At 36.7% G+C, this 23,400-nt stretch overlaps 1 protein-coding gene and 1 pseudogene across 1 annotated transcript; one reads left to right on the forward strand and one right to left on the reverse strand.

Annotated features, from left to right (window-relative positions):
* Window positions 1-23,400, reverse strand: part of LOC137398130 (ATP-binding cassette sub-family F member 1-like) — a 743,032-nt pseudogene that overhangs the window by 298,457 nt on the left and 421,175 nt on the right.
* On the forward strand, window positions 115-3,144 carry LOC137398763 (uncharacterized). Its single transcript, XM_068084948.1, is given in 1 exon segment — window positions 115-3,144. A coding segment is annotated over 1 exon segment (3,030 nt).

The raw sequence follows: 23,400 nt of genomic DNA on the forward strand, positions 1-23,400 counted from the left end.
TTCAAGAATGAAGCAGATCTGCCATATAACAGATTGCAAGCAGAGAGCCGACTTCGAGGTCTGGTTAAGAAGTTTAAGGCTGAACCCAGCTACCATGCAGAATACAGGAAGTTCATGAATAAGCTTATTGAGCAAGGCCATGTTGAAAAAGCTCCTCTTTCATCGGAACCTGGCAAGGTGTGGTACATACCACACTTCAGTGTTCGACACAAGCAGAAGAAAAAGCGCCGAGTGGTGATGGATGCTAGCACACGTTTTAATGGTGTTTCACTCAACGATAGACTGCTCAGTGGCCCGGATCATATGAAATTGCTGATCGGAATCTTGATGAGGTTTCGACGAGAACCAATAGCTACAACCTGCGACATAGAACAGATGTTCTATAATTTCAAAGTCAAAGCCGATCACAGGGACTACTTACGGTTCTTATGGATTGATGAAACACTGACGCAGATTGAGGAATTTCGTCTGATTGTGCACCTATTTGGCGCTACAAGTTCACCAGCGGTAGCAACATTTGGACTACGAAAGCTTGCAAACGACCATAGAACCATACACCTTGCAGCAGCTAGCTTTCTGAGAGAGGAATTTTACGTAGAAGATGGTGTGACTAGTGTCCAAACATTGGAGGATGCCAAAGATCTCATCCGAGAAGCAAGGGCCATATGTACTAAAGGAAACATAAGGCTGCACAAGTTGATATCGAACAACAAGGAGGTCCTCACCTCTGTTCCCGAATCTGAAAGAGTAGAGTCCGCACAAACTCTCTACATCTTCAAAGACCAATTACCGCAGGAACGAACGCTTGGCATGGAATGGAACGTCGACACAGATACACTTCGCTTCAATTCGCCAAAGATAGAAACACAGATGACCAAGAGAGGAGTGTTGTCAACCATCGCTCAAATCTATGACCCTTTAGGACTCATATCCCCAATAGTATTCAGAGGCAAGAGGATTTTACAGAAAGTCACCGCTGAAAACACATCATGGGATCAACTTCTCACACCAGAGGTTAGTAAAGAATGGATAAGTTGGCTGAAAGACCTGACCCACCTGGACTCTATCGCATTTCAGCGATGCTACAAGACAGGAGACGTTGTCGCGGCCGAACTGCACCATTTCAGTAATGCAAGCGAAGCTGGATACGGAACCTGCTCATACGTCAGGCTGAAGCACACAGACTCAACTGTAACTTGTAACCTCGTATTTTCAAAAGCCAGGGTGGCCCCACTGAAGCAGCCAACAACTATACCTCGTCTAGAACTTCAAGGAGCTGTAACAGCCTCAAAGATTGCCAGTGTGGTGCGCAAAGAGCTCAAGATGGAAATAAGCAAGGAAGAATTTTGGACAGACTCTCTTATAACTCTGGAATATAATAGAAATGAAAACAAGCGCTTTCATGCATATGTGACAAACCGAGTTACTCAGATCAGAAACATAACAGAGGTGGAACAGTGGCAACATGTACGCTCAAAAGACAATCCCGCAGACTGGGCATCAAGAGGATGCTCCACAAAAGACTTTGTCGAGGAGACCACATGGACTAAGGGACCAGACTTTCTACATGAACCGTGTATTCAGCGATACATTAAAGAGAACAGCGTCAATGTGACAGTGGATGACCACGATAAGGAGGTGCGAATGATGAAAACCTTCTCGGCTCAGACCACCATCAATCTGGCCAGCAGATATGATCGCTACAGCAATATGGAACAACTTGTGAAAGGCATAGTAATTTTAAAGGTCTGCATAAGACAGAAAGCATGGAGACAACCAGAAATATCTGTCACAGACTTAGAAAATGCAGAGAAATTCATAGTGAGTCAAGTACAGCAGTTGGCCTATCCGAAAGGAAAGAAAGAAGCAGGGATCTTGTCACTCTCTCCATTCACAGAAGAAGAAATACTGCGCATAGGTGGGAGAGCAACCAATGCCTCCAACTGGAGCCATGGCTATAAGCATCCAGTAATAATTCCAAAACATACTCACGTTGCAAGACTGATTATAGCCAGAGAACATGACAAAATTCAGCACCTTGGATACTGCTCAACGCTGTGCGCTATCAGAGAAGCAGGGTACTGGTTGGTAAATGGACCAGGAGCAGTACAGAAACACCTATGTGATTGCATACTGTGCAAGAGACTGGGAAAGACACCTATGAAACAACAAATGGGCAACCTACCAAAGGAGCGACTCGAACTTACGGCACCATTCACTCATGTAGGAATGGATGTTTTCAGCCCATTCCATGTGAAGGATTACCGTACGGAGAGGAAATGCTGGGGACTAGTAGTCACCTGCCTCTATTCTCGGGCTGTTCATATTGAAATGCTCGACCAGATGACAACGGATTGTCTGATACTCGCACTTCGTAATTTCATGGCTATACACGGACCGGTTCGAACAATCATATGTGACAACGGTACAAATTTTGTTGGGATGAAGAACGAAATGGAAAGGCAGCTCAATCTAGCTGACAAAATGGTTGATGACTATCTTCAACGTAGCAGGATTACTATGAAGTTTAATCCTCCTAAAGCAAGCCACCATGGAGGAGTCACAGAACGCATGATTAGTTCGATCCGCGCAGTCATGAATGGCTTGAATGTGAAGTACAGAATGGACTCTACTACTCTAAGAACTGTTTTTAGTGAGGTCGCCAACGTTGTGAACAACAGACCGCTGACTGGAACAGCCGTCGAAGACCCAGATGAGGGAATAATGACCCCCAAATATTCTACTGACTGGCAAAGAGCAGCTCTCAGCACCACCCCAGGAGACTTGCCTGAAGAGGATGTGTACTCCAGAAAGCGGTGGATCGTTACTCAGGCAGTGACAGAAGCCTTTTGGAAAGCCTGGAAAGCGGAATATCTTAGTCTCATAACTCAACGACAAAGATGGACTGCGAAAGTCAAAAATATCAAAGCGGGAGATGTTGTTCTACTTTGAAATGACAGTGTGGATCGAAACGACTGGAAGATAGGGAGAGTCACTAATGTCAAACCTGGATCTGATGGACTGGTGCGCAGAGCAGAGGTTACTCTTGGGAACCACATGCTAGACAAGAAAGGGAAACCTATCAAGCCGGCTACAAGGCTGATCAGATCAGTAAACAAGCCGGTCTTGCTGGTAGAACCCTAGGTCTCAGAGAAGCCAAGTATGTTTGCTGCATTAATATGGACGCATAGTAGTGGTAGTAATGGTAGTAGATGTAATACAATTAGATTTAGCAGTTAATTAACCAAGTGTTCATGACTCCTATCACATGAGCTAGCAGTAAAGCAAAAATATTCTAACAAGTGTTTTAATACAATTATTGCATCATTTGTTCTGAATAATGGAATTTGATAACCTCATGTAGTTTAAAGTACAAACCCAAAAAAATACCTGTAAAACAAAAAAAATAAATAAAAATAAATTAGTAAATTTCAAGAAATTTAGGTGGGAGTGTAGTGACTCACAATCACTCATTTTCTTGCGTAAAAACTCATGGCTGCTTTTTCAATTAAACCTTGCAATTAGTGTAAAAATCTCAGCCAGGTGCAACTGAGGTTTGGTACTTGTTGAACTCATTAAATGGTTAAAAAATTATTGTGCTTAGAATAAAGTGTCTACAATCACGAAGTCTCTCTGTCTCGCAGTGGTAGCCTGTCGGAAGTTGGCTGGGCTCCTCATCATTGGTCCTAGCTGCCTGTGACTTGATGTTTCTGGCCAATTGTAACTTTAGAGTGATCTACCTGGCAGGGAAGATTTTGACCTGTTGCCAGTTTGCTCCTAAACTCGAATCCACGAGCACTTATCACTAAGATAAAATGTTTTATTTCAACACAACATATAGCAGCTTTTCTACAGAATGAACAGATTGGGATTTATAGAGGCACAGGTCAGTAATTTGTCTTAAATTTTTGTTTTAATTAATTTACTTGAATTGAATTATGTTGAAATTATGATGCATTGTTATGTATGACGTATGATTATGCAATTTTACCACAATTGATGCACAATGTTTTCAACTCTATGTAACTGTGTATCAGTTTCTATTATGGGCACCAAGACTTATTGTTTACATGTAATTAACAGGTTTCACGACTTGATGAATTGAATAAAGGAATAAACAGGCTAATTCATCTAATTGTCGAACACCTCCACGATCCCATAACAGAGTTTTAGAGTTTCTATAAAACTCTACACTTACATCAAAATACATATCAGGTTGCTACTAGCATGGAAGCCTTGATTTTGAAGCATATGCCCTGGTGGGTTGCTGGTGTGAAATATCAAAAAGACATCCATAAGTGCATGCGATCATTAAGCCCAAACTGTATCTGTGATCTTAGAGTTAACTGCCTCCTGTCACTTTCTACTGTACTAAAATAAAAAGAGGATTACTCTATTGATGACTCATGAATTAATCTAATCAACCAATATTAACAAAGCTATTAACAATTACCAAGTTTTTTGACTAAGTATAAAGATATAAAGACTATAAAACTGCAACTTTTGTTGACTTTTTAATGATTTAGACTGTTCCTGAGCGGAACTGTTACGTTCATAGCCTCAGAGCGACTGTATATGATGAGCCACTCCTTCTTTATTTCTGATGTTTGAAATTTTTCCAGCCTTCTGTCATTTTAGGTTTTTTGACATATCAATAGTTGAGGTATTCTTAATATAAATAGCTGGACAAATTAATGTAGTTGTTAGAACTGCTCATTAGTTTCAGGTCCAGTGTTTAAAGCACATAAATTACATAATTTTTTTATTGTATTCTTCAATACATCAGAGTCTTGGCTTTCGAATGAGCTATTGTTTGCCATGGTGTGACAGATATTGGTTGGTGTTTATAGGATTTCCCCAGAGCTCTACCGCAGAAATGTTTACTGGCATCGGCTCAGAAATTGTAATGTCACAATTTTCATATGCGGTGTTGTGTGCTCTTACCGCCTATTTTATTGCTTACCACTTATATTTATCAACTACGATAATGACTCTAGTGTCAGGCGAAAATAGGACAAATCCAGAGAACCAATGACGATGACAAAGGAATCAGTGTCATTAGTTCTCCATGTACAGATTATTTTTGCGTATAATAAATAACTCAGATCCCAAGCATCATACTATGTTTTTCCGACGATATTATGCAGGGCTAGTCTAGCCCTCTCAATTTATTGTGATGTTGAGGGTTGCGACTGAGACTAATTAGTTTCAAGCTTTGCACAATCTCGCGAAAGTGCGATTGGCATATAGTCCTAGGGCCTCGCAACCCGCAGGTCACATTTTAATCGATGTGATTTCATTAGCTTTATCAACGACAGTACATTTATTAAAGCATAATTAATTAACCCAGAACATGTGTTTGTATTGGTCAGGCGTTTGCACGACTCCAGGCATTGTTGATTATTTGGAATCCTAGTTTATTATTAGCGCTCTCTGAGTTTAACAGCGCCGATTGTCACAGAAAAGCGCAGCCTCAATGGCAGTGAAAGGGATCGACTACCTAAGGCTAAATAATAATTGTGACATCACATTTTGAGAACCTGAACCAAGTGTTTTCTTTTTGCAGGACATACTTTTGACACCCTGTTTTTCATATTTATATTATTCTTTGTGTATTGAATATAGGCTCATTCGAAAGCCAAGACTCTGATGTATTGAAATAAATAACAAGAAAATTATGTAATTTATGTGCTTTAACTATTTTGGTACCACAAGTCGATGTATCGGCTTTCGCGGTAGTAGAAGTACAGACCGTGAGCTGATGAGTCGAGTTGTCAGTAGGGTTTCACTTTTCTATTCATTACGAAGCCTACAAATTAACTCGACCTATCAAGTTTTGCCTCCAACGAAGCAAACTGGTTGCCAATCACGCGTAGCAAATCAAAATGTTTTGGCTGAGCAATTCCATTTCTACTTATTGTTCAACACGGAAAAACCAGATCGCCATCGTCATGGCAGTAAGAAATTCACCAAATTTGTTTTATACAAAGGAAGCTTAAGAGATTCTGCAAGATTTGCTAAGTAGTTTTATATTTATCTCGTAGTGAATCTTGTTTTTTGAATAAAATGCATTTTAAAATAAAACAATATCTGCATTGATTCACAAGATATTGCATAAATACTAACGGTATATCTATTTTCAGAAAATATGTTTGAATGAATGTGGTCAAAATAGTGATTTTGGCGTAGTAGTGAAATATTTGAAATACGTTTTATATCACAAATATCTATGTCTCATAGCCTCATTGTCAGTTATGCACAGCCTCCATATCTTTTAACCTTGCGCTGTCAAACCAATGTTTACAGGATGAGTCTCCATGACTGTATATTCACATAAAATTATCGTTGATACTTGGAATACTGGAGAACCTTTAATCATACTAATAGTTAATAGTCTGGTGTTTAGGTGAGAAATAGCTAGGTAAAAAGAGCCAGGTTGGCATACCTCCAAGTAATTCATATAACAATGGTTAATATAGGATGCTGCTGATAGCAGTTGATATTAGTATTATATAACTAATTATTAGTTTATAGTTTTACAGTATGGCAGCGCTGTCACATGGGCTGACTGTTGAGTTATTTTTAATTGGATAAAATATCCTTTCCTTACTCTACTTGTAATGCAAGGAAGAGGAAAATTCATGAACATAATCTTGTAGTTAGATACAGAGCAGTATGAAGATGGTGATACAACAGGAATCCTGACGACTAAAAGCTAATATCTTTCTCTCAAGTACAATATTTCAGTGTATAATATTTAATAACTGTTGCTAGTCACATGTACACTCTATATACTACAGGTGAGAGGAGAGATATCGAATTAGAAGTTGCCTCCACTCATGATATTATCATTGAAGAACAAAAAGCTCCACCTGTTCAACTCCCCAAGTCCCTCACCAAACTGTCCTCCATACAACTACCAGCCTTTCCCAACTCCATCTGCCACTATAAGGGTAATACTTATATTGGACTATATGATAAGACAGTCAGCAGAGTAGATATTGATAACAAGATCACCAACAAGTTCATCTCCACCTCCAGTCCAGTAATTTCTGTCACTTGTTACAAGGAAAGTATTTACACCTTGTCCGCTACCAGTCCTCATACAGTTGGTGTCTACAGCATGTCAGGGGAGTTCATCACCAGCTGGAAGCATCCTTATCATCGCTTCCTCTCGGACATGGTGATAATTAAAGACAAGGTTCTTATCACAGACCCATCCAACACCAGAATCACTACGTACTCCTTAGATGGTCAAGTTCTACATGATATTCTCTGTCTTCCTCTCGCTGATAGCAGTAGTGTCAGCATGTGCGCCCCTGACAACAACTCTCTCATCGTGTCATCCCGCAGACATTCCAAAGTCTTTAAAATAGACTGGACCACCCAGGAAGTAATGTGGACCCTCACTGAAGTGAAGAAGCCTTTAGGGCTGGTGGTCTATGGGGAGTACATTCTACTGAGTGCACTCAACAACAAGACTATATACATCATTAATTCCACTACAGGTTAGTTAATAGTATGATGCAGGGTTATTATAATATATATTGTTATAATATAGGGATATATTTTAATTAAAATATGTAAATGGCTACACAGAGGGTAACCATATATTTTTAGCATATTAAATAGTTCATGATAGACTGAGCTCCTATTTTTTCAAACAAAAACACTTTAAAAGGTATGTATGGCTACAAAGAGTTGAGCCATATAATAGTGTAATCTATAATATAATACTGCATCATAAGCTGTGCTTACACTGAATGTACCATATATAATACCATATAGTAGACTGAGTTCATATCGCAGGATGATATTAAAACGAAAAGTATTTTGTAATTTGTTAATGGAAGCCCTTGAATCACCTTTTATTCTATTATAGACTGAGCTCCAAGAAGCATTCGTTCTTTGGCTGGCAAAAAGCTGGCCATATACAATATTTGCAGCATTTTAAATGTGAATTATAAAACTGCATGATAAACTGAGCTCCTGCTGATGGTAGACCGAGTTCCTAATGTACGCTAAATAAAAAAAAATCACTTTCAAAAAATGGTTGTAAGCCTCATAAAAAATGGATATATCTATTACTATATTAACCCCTTCATTCAACATTCTCTGTAACAATGGTTATTATTGTGCTGAGAGAACCAATCATTTGTAACTTTGGAATGCATCATGTAATTTCATGTCAAATTATATGCTGCCTCCATGTTTCTTCTATTTATAACTGGAAGACCTGACTGATAGCAGTGTCCATGTGTAGCTAATTTTCATCTGTAGAAGTCTGACTGTGTATTTATTATTATATATTGTAGGGAATATAGTCTCTCAGATGGTACATGATGATATAGCTGGAGATGCTGTGTGCTCCTTGGAGTTGTCCGACTCCACCCTCCTGGTTCCTAAATTGGAGAGCAAAAATGTCACCATCTACAAGATGACATAACTAATAACTAGAGAGAGTTGGTTATAAACATGTTGATTCCTTCTATTATTACTAGTGATTATTATATTACTAGATGTTCTTGATGACTGTCTGTAATCCTTGCTATATGTACATATGTGTCATGATCACAGAAACCATGATTAAGTCGGGATTATTAAATTTAGAGTTATCTGCATGAACAGAAGGAGAAAATTCTCACAATTATTTTGCAAAAAAAATTTTGATTTTAGCTTAATTACAGCAGATTTATGGTCAATAAACTGAATGCATGTTTACCGTCAGTGCGAAAACCTAGTTCCGAGAAAACTGGTGTTAAAGTCTGAGAAACGAAAACCGATGCACAGTCTTGTTTACATTTCAAAACGTCATAGCTACCAATATTAAGAGGTTGTGATATATATCTAGATTTCTGTTTTTATATCAAAAACATTATGCTGAATTTAAAAATCTAAACAGATTTTGGCTGGTTGTCATAGAAATGGCTGTGTATCTATAAGAAAATGTATTACCTAATTTTGCAGATATTAAAAACGGCTTGGCAGTGCCGCGATATTGAGCACAACCGTAGTATGATCAACAAAATGTTTAAAAAAATAATAACAGCACATCATCGGTCACTCTATACTTCGATCTTGCAAATTTGAATAATTTTTCTTATAATCAAATCTTATAAAATCGAATAATTATTCTTATAATTAAATATTGTAAAAATCTTATAAGAATGGTTAGGAATATATCATGGTCATTCCCTTTACTTACACTGCTTTTGGCATCAGTTGGAATACCAAAGTACTCATTATAAGTGTCCAAAATGTCAGAATTATCCTTCAAACTGGCAAAAAAGAAACGATTACGTTCTTCGGTTGCCATTTTTCAGTACTTCCTGTTTAGCATAGCAACTGTTTTAAGGGGCTTTTCCAAGGTTTTAAGACATTTGTTATCTAAACTGACTTCAGATTCAGGAATATCACTCTTTGATTGGTTCAGAAGCACGGGTTACAAAAATCCTTACCAAAATTATAAATTCAGTTAGTACAACTTTAAAGTCGAATAACTCAACTTCGTGATTTGCGACTTAACCATGGTTTCTGTGACCGCGACCCATATGTCTGCATGCATCTGAATATGTGTGAGTATAACATGTGTGTTTCTACTTGTATATGGGCTCTCTGCACGCCAAGCAATCAGAGTACATACACCATAGTGCTTGAGTGTATGAGTATATATACATGCATGGGTGTACATATCATGTTATTTGTATCCATGTATACACCACATGCTTTCGGTGCCAAATAGGTATGTTTGGTTTAATGTGTTGGATGTCTGAATGCTGATATGTTTGAGGCTGGGTCCATGCGCACGTATCTGTGGGCCAAAATGTCTAATTTTTATAATTTTTTTGAATATTTTACTATATGTTTTTGAGTCTTGAATGCTTGTAATAAATTATATTGACTTTGGGCAGGAGAAAATGTGAGACTATCATATCAGGGCAGTGGAATATATCAATAGGTGAAAGGTCAGAGAGCTCTTCTAACTTTCCTTGATAGACAAACTAGCCGGTCAACCTTCGAAGTAAAATCCAACAAAGCCTGGAAGCTTGCCAAACCTACCAGAAGAAAGTAGAAATCAAGCAGTTAGAAAAATTATAAAGCAACTGATAGAATTGCACTGCTACACTGAATGCTATGAATGTTTGCAAGAAGATCGAGAATAACTGCAGATTACAGAAAAGAGACATTGGCACATGTAATATTGTATACCAGTCTTCATGAACAATTAGTAGAATGATAGATACACACATTGACTGTAATCTACTGACTGGTGATCCTCAGCTGCCTGCTGGAAGGATCAAAAGACCAGTTCAAAGACCGAATTTTTTGAAATAGATACGAGGCTCAGATTTTTGAGCTATAATAGATTGCTAAAGAAAACAAATTGGGCAACCAGGACAAAATCGTTTCCATCAGCCAGCGAACTGTCTGGAAGTTTGCCAAGTTTACTAAAATAAAGCCAATAGCCTAAAAACCGACTCCTTGTTTCACAATGATGTGTTCATACAGCTGAATTTGTTTACAGTGATACTTCAACTTACGAGTGCTCTAACATATGAGAAACTTGAGATACGAGCCAGCTTTTAAGCAAGTTTTAGCACTAACATACGAGCTATGTTTGAGATACGAGCACGTGAGTCAGTTGCAAAGTATGCCGGAGGTGTTTTATGAGAACAGCATCACACTGTATTTTTCAACTACTCAGGTTATACTTTTGTACCGTGTTTTCTGTGCGCAATTTTCAGTGCAGAATTATGTGAATTAAAAGTACGGTGCGTAGACCAAAAGTTTGCCAGTAAAATGAAAGATAATGGAAAGAAAAAACAAATAATAACAATTGATATTAAACGGAAAAATATTGTAAAATATGCGAAATGTGTATGCGTGATGGAGCTATCTCAGCAATATGACTTAAATAAATCCACAATTATCAAACAGAAGGATTATAGGAAATGTGTATGCGTGATTGATCTAGCTCTCTGACAGAAATACATCTACAATTATCAAACCGAAGGGTTATATTCAGGGCATTTAGTTTGCAAAAGGACTAACCATAGTTTCTAAACGACGCAACGATCTTCACGATTGCTGATGGAGAGACTGCTCAGGCATTGGATAAAAGATAAACAATTGGCCTGTGACAGCGTAACTGAAACGATGTTTCAATAAAGGCGAAAAGGCCGGTGGTTAAAAGGCGAAAAGGCCTATGTGAAAGGGTCCGTGCTATCTATAAAAATAGACTTTCGGACAAGTTGGCTAGTGGTCGTGCATTAAAGATGTGGTTGCGTCAAAAAATTCAATTTGATGAAGTTAAGACCCATAAAAGGCTAAATCATCAGCTACAATTTGATGCCATTTTTGTCTTTGTAGACCAACCATGTCCAGAGATATATGCGTTTGAGTGAGGCCCTTTTTTAAAAAGCTCACGCTCCAGCGGGTGCTTCTTTCGTGACGTCACAAGCAAGATATCTGAAACGAAACCACGAGTGATAAATACATGTATGAGGTCGCTTCGTTAGCCAATCATGAGCGCGAAATTTTTATATAGGCCGTAATAAATGTTATCACTCGTAAAACGCGTTGTCTGTGATCTCGAAGATTCTCATCGTTAGAGAATATATTCTCATTCTTTAGAGAATTCTCATCGTTACTGATTCAACGCGTTTCAACAATTACTAAGTTATACATAGTTTTAAAATGGCTTCAAGTTCGAACAACTGCGACTCAGAGTTATCTGAGCAACTTTTAGTAAAATATTGAAGTAGACAGCCTATGGTCAACGCTGACAGGCGTCAGCAGCATTTTGCTGCAGAGGAAGACAGAATGGAGATAAATTAACTTAGAGTCTTCCATACTTAAGTAAATGTAATATTTTTATAGTCATAAATACATATAATAATTAATAAAATGATAATTCTTTGCTACCTCAAATCATCGTTTCATAGCTTATCTGCCGTTTTACCTAGCTATAATATTTTCTTCGAATTTTCTTTGGTAAATTAGAGTCATGATTACAAATTATTTTCTCTCGTAGGAAGTGGGTAAAATCGATTGATCATTGCAAATCTTTAATTTCCAGAACCAAAGCTTTGAATCGTTGGCTTGGCGTACTTGTGCCTTTATTAAATGTTTATTCGTTTTTAAAATTACACTCGCAATCTATTTAACTCCCAATTTGGAAGCTGTCAATAGATACGCTCTAGAATGACATATCTATGAATGACATATATTTATTGCATTTGTTTTACTGATTGCAGAATGTTTATGTTGTCCCACCAGCCGAAAAAGCTTTGTCAGTGTGGAAACTGCCATAAAGGGGAAAGAGAGACTTGAATGCATGCTGCATAAGCCATGATGTTTTGTTTGAATTTGTTCCAGTAGATGAATTTGTCTTATTGTATCAGCTAATACTATGTGAGTGGCCACGACTTGATGAATATTTTTAATAAAAGCTTTATGCCGAGATTAAAATATTTTTGCTTGTAAAAATTTTATAATAAAATAATATTGTTGAAGATAATGCAAAACATGATTTGCAGAATATTGTAGTGAATTGGATATGGTATATGGAAGTCCGCAGAACTGGAGAATGCGAGTTCAAATGCAGTTTGCAGCAGACTTCTCATCCTTAAAACTCTATCCCTGTCTATATTCTTTTCAAGGACGTGGCTTGCTTATTTCTCGTCGGTAGTATTCGGTAAGAATACTACTAGTAAGAAACTAGTACGTAGACGGTGTAGGCAATGATATACAGCCCCGCCCCAAAGATAGGCGACAGACATAATGTGGGCGGGGCTTATGGGAGGCTGTATATCGTTAGTATGGGTAGCTGCTGAACTGTGCTGATACAAAGACCGCGTTCTACATAGTTGACTTGACAGAATTACCGTAGACCGGTAGAATTGGTAGTCGGTACCCAAATGTTTACACAACATTTGGAGAAAGTGAGTAGAACAAATTTTCCATTTTCGTTATTTGAGGCCTTTGAAACATTCATAATAATGCATCTGTAGCAGGATTTAAAATTTTATTCTAGCCAACATGAGCAAATACAAAATAAGATATATGCCAATAGAGCCGCGTAAGACTAGACTTTTAAGGCAAATACCCGATGTGAATACGAGAGATAGAGACAGTTTGCCTAACGCGTGACATCATTTTGGGCAAGTCTGGGCACGTTTTGGTGGCCTGAGCGTTTTTACGGCGATCAGATTTTTTCGGTTTTAATCTTCAAATATCTTGGCAATGCGATCGCGTAACACAACAAACAACATATCAACTGATAGAGAAAAAAAAACTTTCTTTTAAGATCAACTTAAATTTGACGCAACCACACCTTTAACCCTTTGTGACGACACCAGTGTTCGTCCTAATCGCAACACATTGAAAGGGCGACAAAGGCAAACGTCTTTAGATAGGTTTATCTTAAAACGGCCGGCTAGTCGTGAAAGCGAAACAAAGGAAAAATTAGCTAACCAGCGAGAAACTTCCATCTATGAACGCCGAAGAAATTTTAATTACGGAAAATGAAAGTTTGTTTTTAGGCTTGCTTTTAAGTTTGTTTTTTAAGACTGATAAAATCCAAATTTATAAAATTCAACTGTTGTAATGAAGAATAACACTTATATTTCCCTCCCTGGGAAATGCTAGCGTTAGCTGCTACCGTATGTATTTAAGTTTACATTTTAATTAATCACATTTCCTTGCATTGTTTTTTCATTTGTTGCTTTTTGAAAGCATATGGTAAGTTAGGACAATAACCAACATGTTTTTTTATGTTACAATATCTTGTTTTGAGTGTTTTATTTGCATTTTTTAGAGTAGAGAAACCAATTAATATATATTTAATTGTTCTACATATAAATAAATTGCACCAACATGCGAGTAAATTGACATATGAGCTCAGTCTCGGAACGCATTAAGCTCGTAAGTCGAAGTATGACTGTACTCGATTGAATTTTTAAATAAACTTTTATGGCACATTTGCGATAACACAACTTTGATTGGAATAAGAATAATAACTATAACTTTACATAATTATTGAAAAAAACATTAAACGCTTGCTCATAGTTTGGAATCTAACAACAACACCGGAAACTAATTTGCAATAACAAAATGAACGAAAGCCTCAGCTCCTATGATAACTGTTATGATAGAAATGTTCTGTATGAGACTACTTTTATTAGACTAAAGAATGGGAGGTTAACACAAAGTGCAGATTGGAACATGATGATGGTTGTTTACAGACATATGGTATATGAGAACTTACATCATCATGCGTCTTCAGTTTGTCAAGCAAAAGGGATGACAACTCTAGACTTTTCATGCCTAAACTTCCTTTGTTCTCGAGATTTTGGGTTGCCAGCTAGTTTTCCAAACACCATTGTCAAAGTTGGTTAGCAACGGTTACCATATGGAGCAGGTTGCGCTGCCTGTAAGAACAGAATTTCTGAACTATTATTATTACAAACAATTATCTATTATTATCAATTATTATCAAAACAATTGTGTAAAATTAACTTCATAAAACAATCAACTAAATGTTGTTTATCATTGCTATGCAGCAGTCACTCCTATAATCTATATCTCATATAACCTAAATTCCAGATAACGTTAAAAGTTTATGTGAAGTTTTTGCTTCCTGCTACGTAAAAAATTTCATCTAACGTAAAGTGTCAAGTCGAGCGAGTTTTTAAAATCGATTTGAATGTTAGTTTATGTCGTCACACTTGCGGAGGAAAAACAACATGCTTGTAGCGTTATATCTATTATATATAACTTTTGCAACATTCTGGTTTGTTGTAATAAATCGTCAAATGTGTCCACAAAACAGAGAATAGGATAAACGTGTAATTGTTCATAACTACTTAAAAACGATCGATTGGTGCAGGTGTTACAGCGTCAGTCTACCAATCTGAATATCACAAGTTGACATATTGTCAAAATTTATCTTCTATCCTAATCTGACTACTGGATACAGATAGATGACAAACAAGTAGAAGTTTTGTCTTACTTTCAACCAACCAAATTTGTTATTAGCTTTACTTTGCAGAATAGACATTGCTGCTTAGAAAAAATAAACAAATTATTGTGAATGAATGTTGAAAATGTGCAGTTTCCATCAACCGGTTGTAAAATTACCCCAATCATGGTCTATAAAACCAGTGATATCTACTATATAAACGGCAATCGTTGTCTATCTGTCTGTCTATCTGTCTGTCCGCTTTATAGAGTACCGTACTTTTCGGACTATTAGCCGCTACTAGGTATCTAGGGCGCGTTAATGGGATTCTCCGGTTACTACATGCCTCTATACATAACCTATTCATAGTTTTACACGGAGCACGTCATATCTGGTTAGCGCGCCTCTTTACGGCGCCCAACGACATTGGCGCGTTCGGACAGCAAAATTGCGGCCGCGTGGAATAGCACCGTTCTGAGTTCGGCAGCCTATACAGCTATACAAATGTACTAATCATTAAATAAAATAAATTAATGAATAGTAATTTACATGCGATTAATATTTACTGCCAACGTGTAATGAGAAAGTCACACGAACGTTGATTTCTTGCGATCACGGGAAAACGCAGTTCTCACCTACTACATTTCTACATAAAAAAGGTAGGTATTTTTTAATCAATGTTGTATTGTATATGAATTGCCACACTTCCACTACATAAACCTTTCACTTGCGTCCGTGTACAATTTTAGCTATCGGCCTACTGCCAGCCATTTTGCCGATATTGCTTAATATCTATACAATATTTTTTCCATTTCAAACTCCATCCATACTGTTTGTTTTGGTTATATATTTCATTTTGCCAACATGTTAACAAGCACTGCTATACAAAAAAAATCATTGTATCTATATTTTGTGCATTTTAATTATCTGTCATGTGTCATCAACATAAGTAGTTATCTGTTTTAAAACTCGGACGCATTTAATGAACTCGCACAAAAAATCTTCGTTTTTAAGTTAGAAATTCTCGAACGAAGATTTAAAATTAAATTTTAGGCTAATTTTATAGAGAAATCTTTGGAAAACACTGTCACTATTATAAAAGTCTTAAAGACCGTTGGTTATGTTATCAACGAATAATAAAATTCAGTTACTAGCAATTGCTGGTAAAATTGCAAAATGTGTCTACGGCGGTCGACCATAGAAAACGCATAAATGAGTCTACTTCAGTGAAAGGGTTGGAAATGTTGGATTTGCCACTGTTTGTGATAGTAAACATGTTCACTTCGTTCTGAGTTACTTTTATTCTTTTCCAGCTACGAGTACTACAGCTACTACAGAACTTGCACGGGTGCTGCTACTGCGTTTTACCTACTAAATTTCTACATCGAAAAGGTTAGTATTGTTGTATGTTATTGCTATTTACTATGTTATTGCTATTACTGCTATTGCTATTTTAATTATATGTGTAATCACAAAAATCTGAATCAGCTATGTCATCAACATAAGTAATTGTTTTCTAACTCGATGGCATTTTCAAAACTTACACAAAAATGGTTGTTTTTAACCACTTCGGGTACAATTGCATAATCCAGTTTCGCGTTCAAGTACAATTAAATCATGATGCTCTACAGATTATGACATGGGTCAACAAAAGTCATTTTAACCGTAGAAGCACTCACATTTTTACATAGAACACCTATACTTTTCGAAAGCAAAGAAAATTCTGTATCTAATCGTATTATCTTTATTTCAAAAATTAAAAATAATAAATATTGAAAGTAGCATGAAATAGCGGTTTTATTAAAATCCGTGTTCTACGAACATTTTTGGCTAATAAGGGTAGCATAAAAATGTATAAAACTATATATAATAACAAACAATTAAAACATACTGTGTATACAATGCAATCTACAGTCTCTTCCATAGCTGTTAACTTATCTTTGTCACCACTCTACTGGAAGTCTGCCATTTCTATCGCTGAATTGAAGCCTATACGCATCAACTACTAACTACTACGCGTTGTTACTAACTGATCGAGATGTTGAACTTTGAACCCAAATTACTCTAAATTTTTTCATTTGACCATAGCCCTTTGACCAGTCCGATGTTTGCAAACATGTCTGAAGATCATGCTTAGCTTTGTAGATAGAGTGTAACTGTAAGCAGGCTCTAAATATAGATGGATGAGTAATGCAACTACGCAAAGCCTAAAACTGGCTAATGAACTTGAGAAGAATAATATACTTGAAGCCGCTATAGCGGTGCATGCACCCGAAGTGGTTAAGTTGGAAATTCTAAAAGAAAGAATTAAAATTAAATTTTAGGCTAATTTTATAGAGAAATCTTTGGACAACACTGTCACTCCATACAAGTTTTAAAATCGTTGGTTATGTTATCAACGAATAATAAAATTCAGTTACTAGCAATTGCTGGGAAAGTCGCAAAAATGTGTATATGGCGGTCGACCATAGAAAACGCATGAGGGAGTCTACTTCAGTGAAAGGGTTGAAAACGTTGGATTTGCCACTGTTTGTGATAATAAACATGTTCATTTCTTTCCGCAGCTGAGTTACTTTTACTTTTTTTTCCAGCTACGAGAACTACAGAAACTACAGAACTTGCACGGGCACTCCAAGCCTGGCGATAGGCAGCGGTGAGAAGAAAGCGAGCAGCGTATATTACAAAAAGCACACCATCTCATTCAATGTTAAAAATGCTCGAAGCAGTACAATGCCTTCCAAAAAGCCTATTGCCCAAACGCAAAAACAGATTGATTCCCGTAGAGAGAGATCGAATTTGCGAAGTAGCAGCAAGACGAGCAGAAACTGCAGAGCAAACGCAGCTACGCCTTCAACGAAACGGAACTGCTGCTGCAGCTGCTAGAAGAGCAGAAACCGAGAGCAGGCCAGAATAGATGCTGCAGCCGCTAGAAGTGCAGAGACTACTAGACCGACCTCAGCAGTAACTCAAACGGCTCAGAGCAGCCGCTACATCGGCCAGACGTGCAGGAACCTCCGAGCGGATGCAGCGGCGACAAGAACATGATGCACTAGCTACAAAAGCTGATCACCAAGCTGAATTTTCGGAGCCGATGAAACGGCGACAACAGCGAGATGCACTAACTACAGCAGCTGCTACCAGGCGCCGTGTATGGACAGAAAACTTCGCGCTTGACTACAGTCATGCAACACAGTATAGGGTTGAATTTTTTTATTGGACGAATGTCCAAAAATGCTCCGGATGTAACGCCTTACGTTGAAAAGGCGAGAGGCCATAAATGTAGTTTATATAGTAGATTTTATTGATAATAAATTTTATCAACAACCGCATTACTGCTGCACAGTTTGTATATTATACCATGTCAAAACACAGGCTATAGACGAAGAACTGGTGAGTCATGATTAGTGTTTCAAGCATGCAGAAGTCTCAATTCAATAAAAGCTGGCGATAGCTAAGCAGTGCAACAGCAAAATATTTTCTAGAATTTCTTAAAATATGTAAAACTGTTCCATACTGCCAGTTTGAACAGCGTCAGCTTGCCTAGCAATGTCAATTTCATTATCAGTTCTGTGTACAAAATTAGGACAATGCCGATTTGAGTAGTTCGAGACTGATGCATTGTAGACTAGCTGTAAAACACATTGCATATCTTCAATGGGCTCTCCAACATTATTGACATGTACAACTGCATATGTGTATGCAGTCAGATCAGCACAAAAATTTCAGTAGATTGCAAATTTGGAGTTGTTTTACGGTATGAAAGACAACACTCAATAAAACTATTGCTTTACGTAAATCTGTTCACGAACACGGGTAATGCAGCTAGTTGATTATAAAAGGGAGAAAAGTCGTTGATGCAAACGAATAATACTGCAGTTACGGTACAGCTCGCAAATTAAAAGAGTTACGTCAAGCTTCACCTTTTGGCATGGCCAAAGGGGGAGTTTGGAAAGATCTTGGAACAAATTAGGCAATTAACATGTCCTTTACTGTTCCTATAACATAAACATTTCTAAAACATATTATTTCGCAAATGTCGCAAACAAATGTCGCAAAATCAAAAATATGTGCGAAGAGCTTTTATACAACATTTTTAAATATATTAAATATCCTTTTCTATTTGTTTGATATGAGCCAATAACCAATACAGTTATTTATCTACATCGTATCTTGTGCTGACCTGGCCCACCTGTCCAATTTTAAAAGTCAATGTGGCCCCCGGGGAGAAAAGTGCGCCCATCAGTGCCCTAGACTCCAACTGCTGTCCCAGCTGATCCTATTTTTGAGGTAGAGACAACCCATTCCTGCTGGTAAAATATATCTATATTATTGTGTATTTCATAATATTTATTATGATACGAGTAATTTTACAGAAAAAAATGCTTTCAAGAGGATTTGAACTCACAACTTTCAGATTGGCTGCCCAGTGCACTATTACCTGCACTAACTCACTGCCTTAGCATAACTAGTCATTAATAGAATTAGCAGTGATGAGCCCATATGACAGCCACTAGTTACATTGCTATCAGGGTGCAGTCTTCGAGTACCAACCAGCCTGGTGGTAAAAGTTTGTTAGTAAAATGAGTTGCCTTCCGCCACAGGTTTTAAAATGATTTACATAGTTGTGCCCACTGTAGAAGTCATATTAAACAACCAACCCTTGGGCAGTTTGTTAAAGTAAAAATTGCCTTTTTCATTGAGTTGAAACTTAAAAAGCCTCAGCTGCTATGATAGAAATGGTCTGTATAAGACTACTTTTATTAGACTAAAGAATGGGAGGTTAACAAAAGTCCAGAATGGAACATGATGATGGTTGTTTACAGACATATGGTATGTGAGAACTTACATCATCATGCGTCTTCAGTTTGTCAAGTGAAAGGGATGACAACTCTAGACTTTTCATGAGAAATGCCTAAACTTCCTTTGTTCTCGAGATTTTGGGTTGCCAGCTAGTTTTCCAAACACCATTGTCAAAGTTGGTTAGCAACGGTTACCATATGGAGCAGGTTGCGCTGCCTGTAAGAACAGAATTTCGGAACTATTATTATTACAAACAATTATCTATTATTATCAATTATTATCTAAACAATTGTGTAAAATTAACTTCATTAAACAATCAACAAAAGGTTTTTTTATCATGTCTATACAGCAGTCGCTCCTATAATCTATATCTCCTATAACCTAAATTCCAGATAACGTAAAAAAATTTATGGGAAGTTTTTGCTTCCTGCAACGTAAAAAAATTCATATAATGTAGAGTGTCAAGTCGAGTGAGTTTTTAAAATCGATTAGAATGTTAGTTTATGTCGTCGCACTTGCGGAGGAAAAACAACGTGCTTGTAGCGTTATATCTATAACATACAGTCAAACATGGATAACTCGAACTTCACGGGACCGAGCGAAAGTGTTCGAATTATCAGAGCGTTCAAGTTATCAGAGCCCTGTCACAAGTCCATGTATTTACTTATTTATTAGTAGATACATGTACATATACAAACTATAATATAAATCAATAGCACAAGTGACTTGTTTCAAATTAAATGCTTCTAATGTAAAGTTTAAAACGTTTTTTTACCAAAAAGTATAGAGATTTTTCTATCACTTGAAATTAGTTTGTTGTTTGAGGTGCTGTTATGCCAGGACCTTTTTTTAGATTGACATTGGCAAGACTTGACTGTTCTTGAAATGCTCAGAAGAAAAGACATCTTTTTCTTTTGAGTGTTTTTTCTTGAAGTTTATGCAAATATTACCTCACTTTTAACTATGATTTCAACAGAACACTGTTTTCTCATAAAAACCTCAATAAATAATATTCACAAACAAACAAACTTTACCTTGCTTCTGAAGGGCGATCGTTAAGTGGATGTTTGGTATAAATCAAATTTCACCAAACCTTTAGAAAAGTCGTTGACAAAAATATTTTGCCGATGTTGGTAATAACGACGCTTATGAATTACGAAAATTTGAAGTTTACCTCTATGGCTTGGAATAAAGTGATTTTCTAAAGCGATAACAACTGTTTTGATAGTTGTCGGGCAAAAAACAGTTTGAGTTAACAGTGTTGAGTTCGAGTTATCTATAGCAATTTATCATTACGTGGGAACGGACCAAAGAAACCGTTGGAATTAACCATGTGTTCGAGCTATCCGTGAGCGAGTTATCCATAGTTGACTGTATATAACTTTTGCAACATTCTGGTTTGTTGTAATAAATCGGCAAATGTGTCGAGAAAACAGAGAATAGGATAACTGTGCTATTGTTCATAACTACTTAAAAGCGATCGATTGGCGCAGGTGTTACAGCCTCAGTCTACTAATATGAATATCACTATCACAAGTTGATATATTGTCAAAAGTTATATTTTAATCCTAACCTTGACCCCTGCATACAGATAGATGACAAACAAGTAGAAGAAGTTTTGTATTACTTTCGATGAACAAAATTTGTTATTAGTTTTACTTTGCAGAATAGACTTTGCTGCTTTGAAAAAATGAGCAAATTGTTGTGAATGAATGTTGAAAATGTGCAGTTTCCATCAACTTGTTGTAAAATTACCACAATAATGGTATATAAAACCAGTGGGATTGATCATAAAAAAGACAAAAATTGTTGATACAAACCGATAATACTGCAGTTACGGTACAGCCCCCAAATTGAAAGAGTTACGTCTAGCTTCACCTTTTGGCATGGCCAAAGGGGTGAGTTTGGAGAGATCTTGGAACGAATTAGGCAATTAACATGTACTTTACTGTTCCTGTAACATAAACGTTTCTAAAACAGATTATTCACATTGTAGGAGCACCTACTGTACTTTTTAAAGATTTGAAAATAAGTGAATGTTCGGCAATGAGCAGGTTGAGTGTAGAGCGAGTGATAGAAACATGGTATAACTTACTCTAACTAGAAAGGAGAAAGAATAGACCATAAACTAAATACACCTGCAAATTTTAAAGTTCTACCGCCAACTCATAACACCAGTGGACTCCATCTTGTTAATATTGGTTATTTCAATGCAATATTTAATTTTTGCTATGCAAATGAATAGTTCGGCTTAAAAAACTTTTTCAACGTCTTTAAAATAGTGCTGTAATTATAAGAGTTGATAATAGAAACTGGCAGCACTAAATAAATAGAGAATTGAATAGACCAAATGTGCACATCCAAAATATGAAAGATGAACCACAATAAGCTGATGACATACAACGAATAAGGATATCTGGGTCATTATATGGTTAGAATGATGATTAATTATGGAGTTATCTAACCTTATTTATATCAGGTTCTAACCTAATGAAATATACACAGACTTAATATTCACACAATGGTACAATCATTAGATTTAAATCACTTAAAACAATCCACAACTTACCAATAGCTGGTCAGTTAGTAAGCAGCAAAGACCCAGGCTTGACAATCAAAGGCTCTTAGAAAAGTAGAGCTGGAGTGAAGACGTGTACAGTGTAGATGGTACTAGAGAGGAATAGAACAGGAGTGGAGACACGTACAGTGTAGATGGTACTAGAGAGGAATAGAACAGGAGTGGAGACACGTACAGTGTAGATGGTACTAGAGAGGAATAGAAGACAAGATACAGCTCAACAGGAAGAACATCTATAGAGATGAAAGCTGTACCAGTGCTTGAACTGACAACAGGATCATATAACTAAGAGAGGATTGAATATTAACTATGGAGATATACAGCATTCTCTAATCACTATTTAGATTGTCATGATTGTATGTGATGAGATTGTAATATATATATATATATATATATATATATATATATATATATATATATATATATATATATATATATATATATATATGAATCTCAAAAGTTTGTCATCTATTCGGATGTCTGCCTGTCCAGCTATAGCTATTAAAACTTGGGATGAAGAATCCGTATCGCAGATGATTTGATATCGTAACCTCTCATTTCCCAGATGATATGCTAAACGATTGAGTTACATAGCAGAATCAAGGAAAACAACAGAGCACAAGAAATAATGGAAAACTAATAATACTAATATCACAGGTTGCAAGCGGCATTAAGATGATTTGAGAGGAAGGACAACTAAAAGTTACCCGTAAGATAAAGCGTGCCAAGCGCTATAAATCTGTGAGATCTGATGATTCACTGTATTTAAGCTCTAAAGAGCTGAGAGAATAGACAGCTTGCACTGATGGAAATCCTCTCCTCTTATGGCATCGCGAATATTCAGCTGCAATGAACATTTCGTGTATGATATTAGCAAATAGAAGTTTTGCTTAACCTTTTAAATAAGTAAAGTAGAATCATAAATTGAATGTTAACATGATGCTTAGAACCAGATATAAAAAAACCTTATCTTCAAAATAATAAAACAACCAGAAACAAGCATCATAAAAATAAAAAGTGATTACATTTATATATAAAATTCGGTAATTATCCTGCAAAA

Source organism: Watersipora subatra, chromosome 6, assembly GCF_963576615.1.
Source record: "Watersipora subatra chromosome 6, tzWatSuba1.1, whole genome shotgun sequence".
Taxonomy (NCBI): Eukaryota; Metazoa; Bryozoa; class Gymnolaemata; order Cheilostomatida; family Watersiporidae; genus Watersipora; species Watersipora subatra.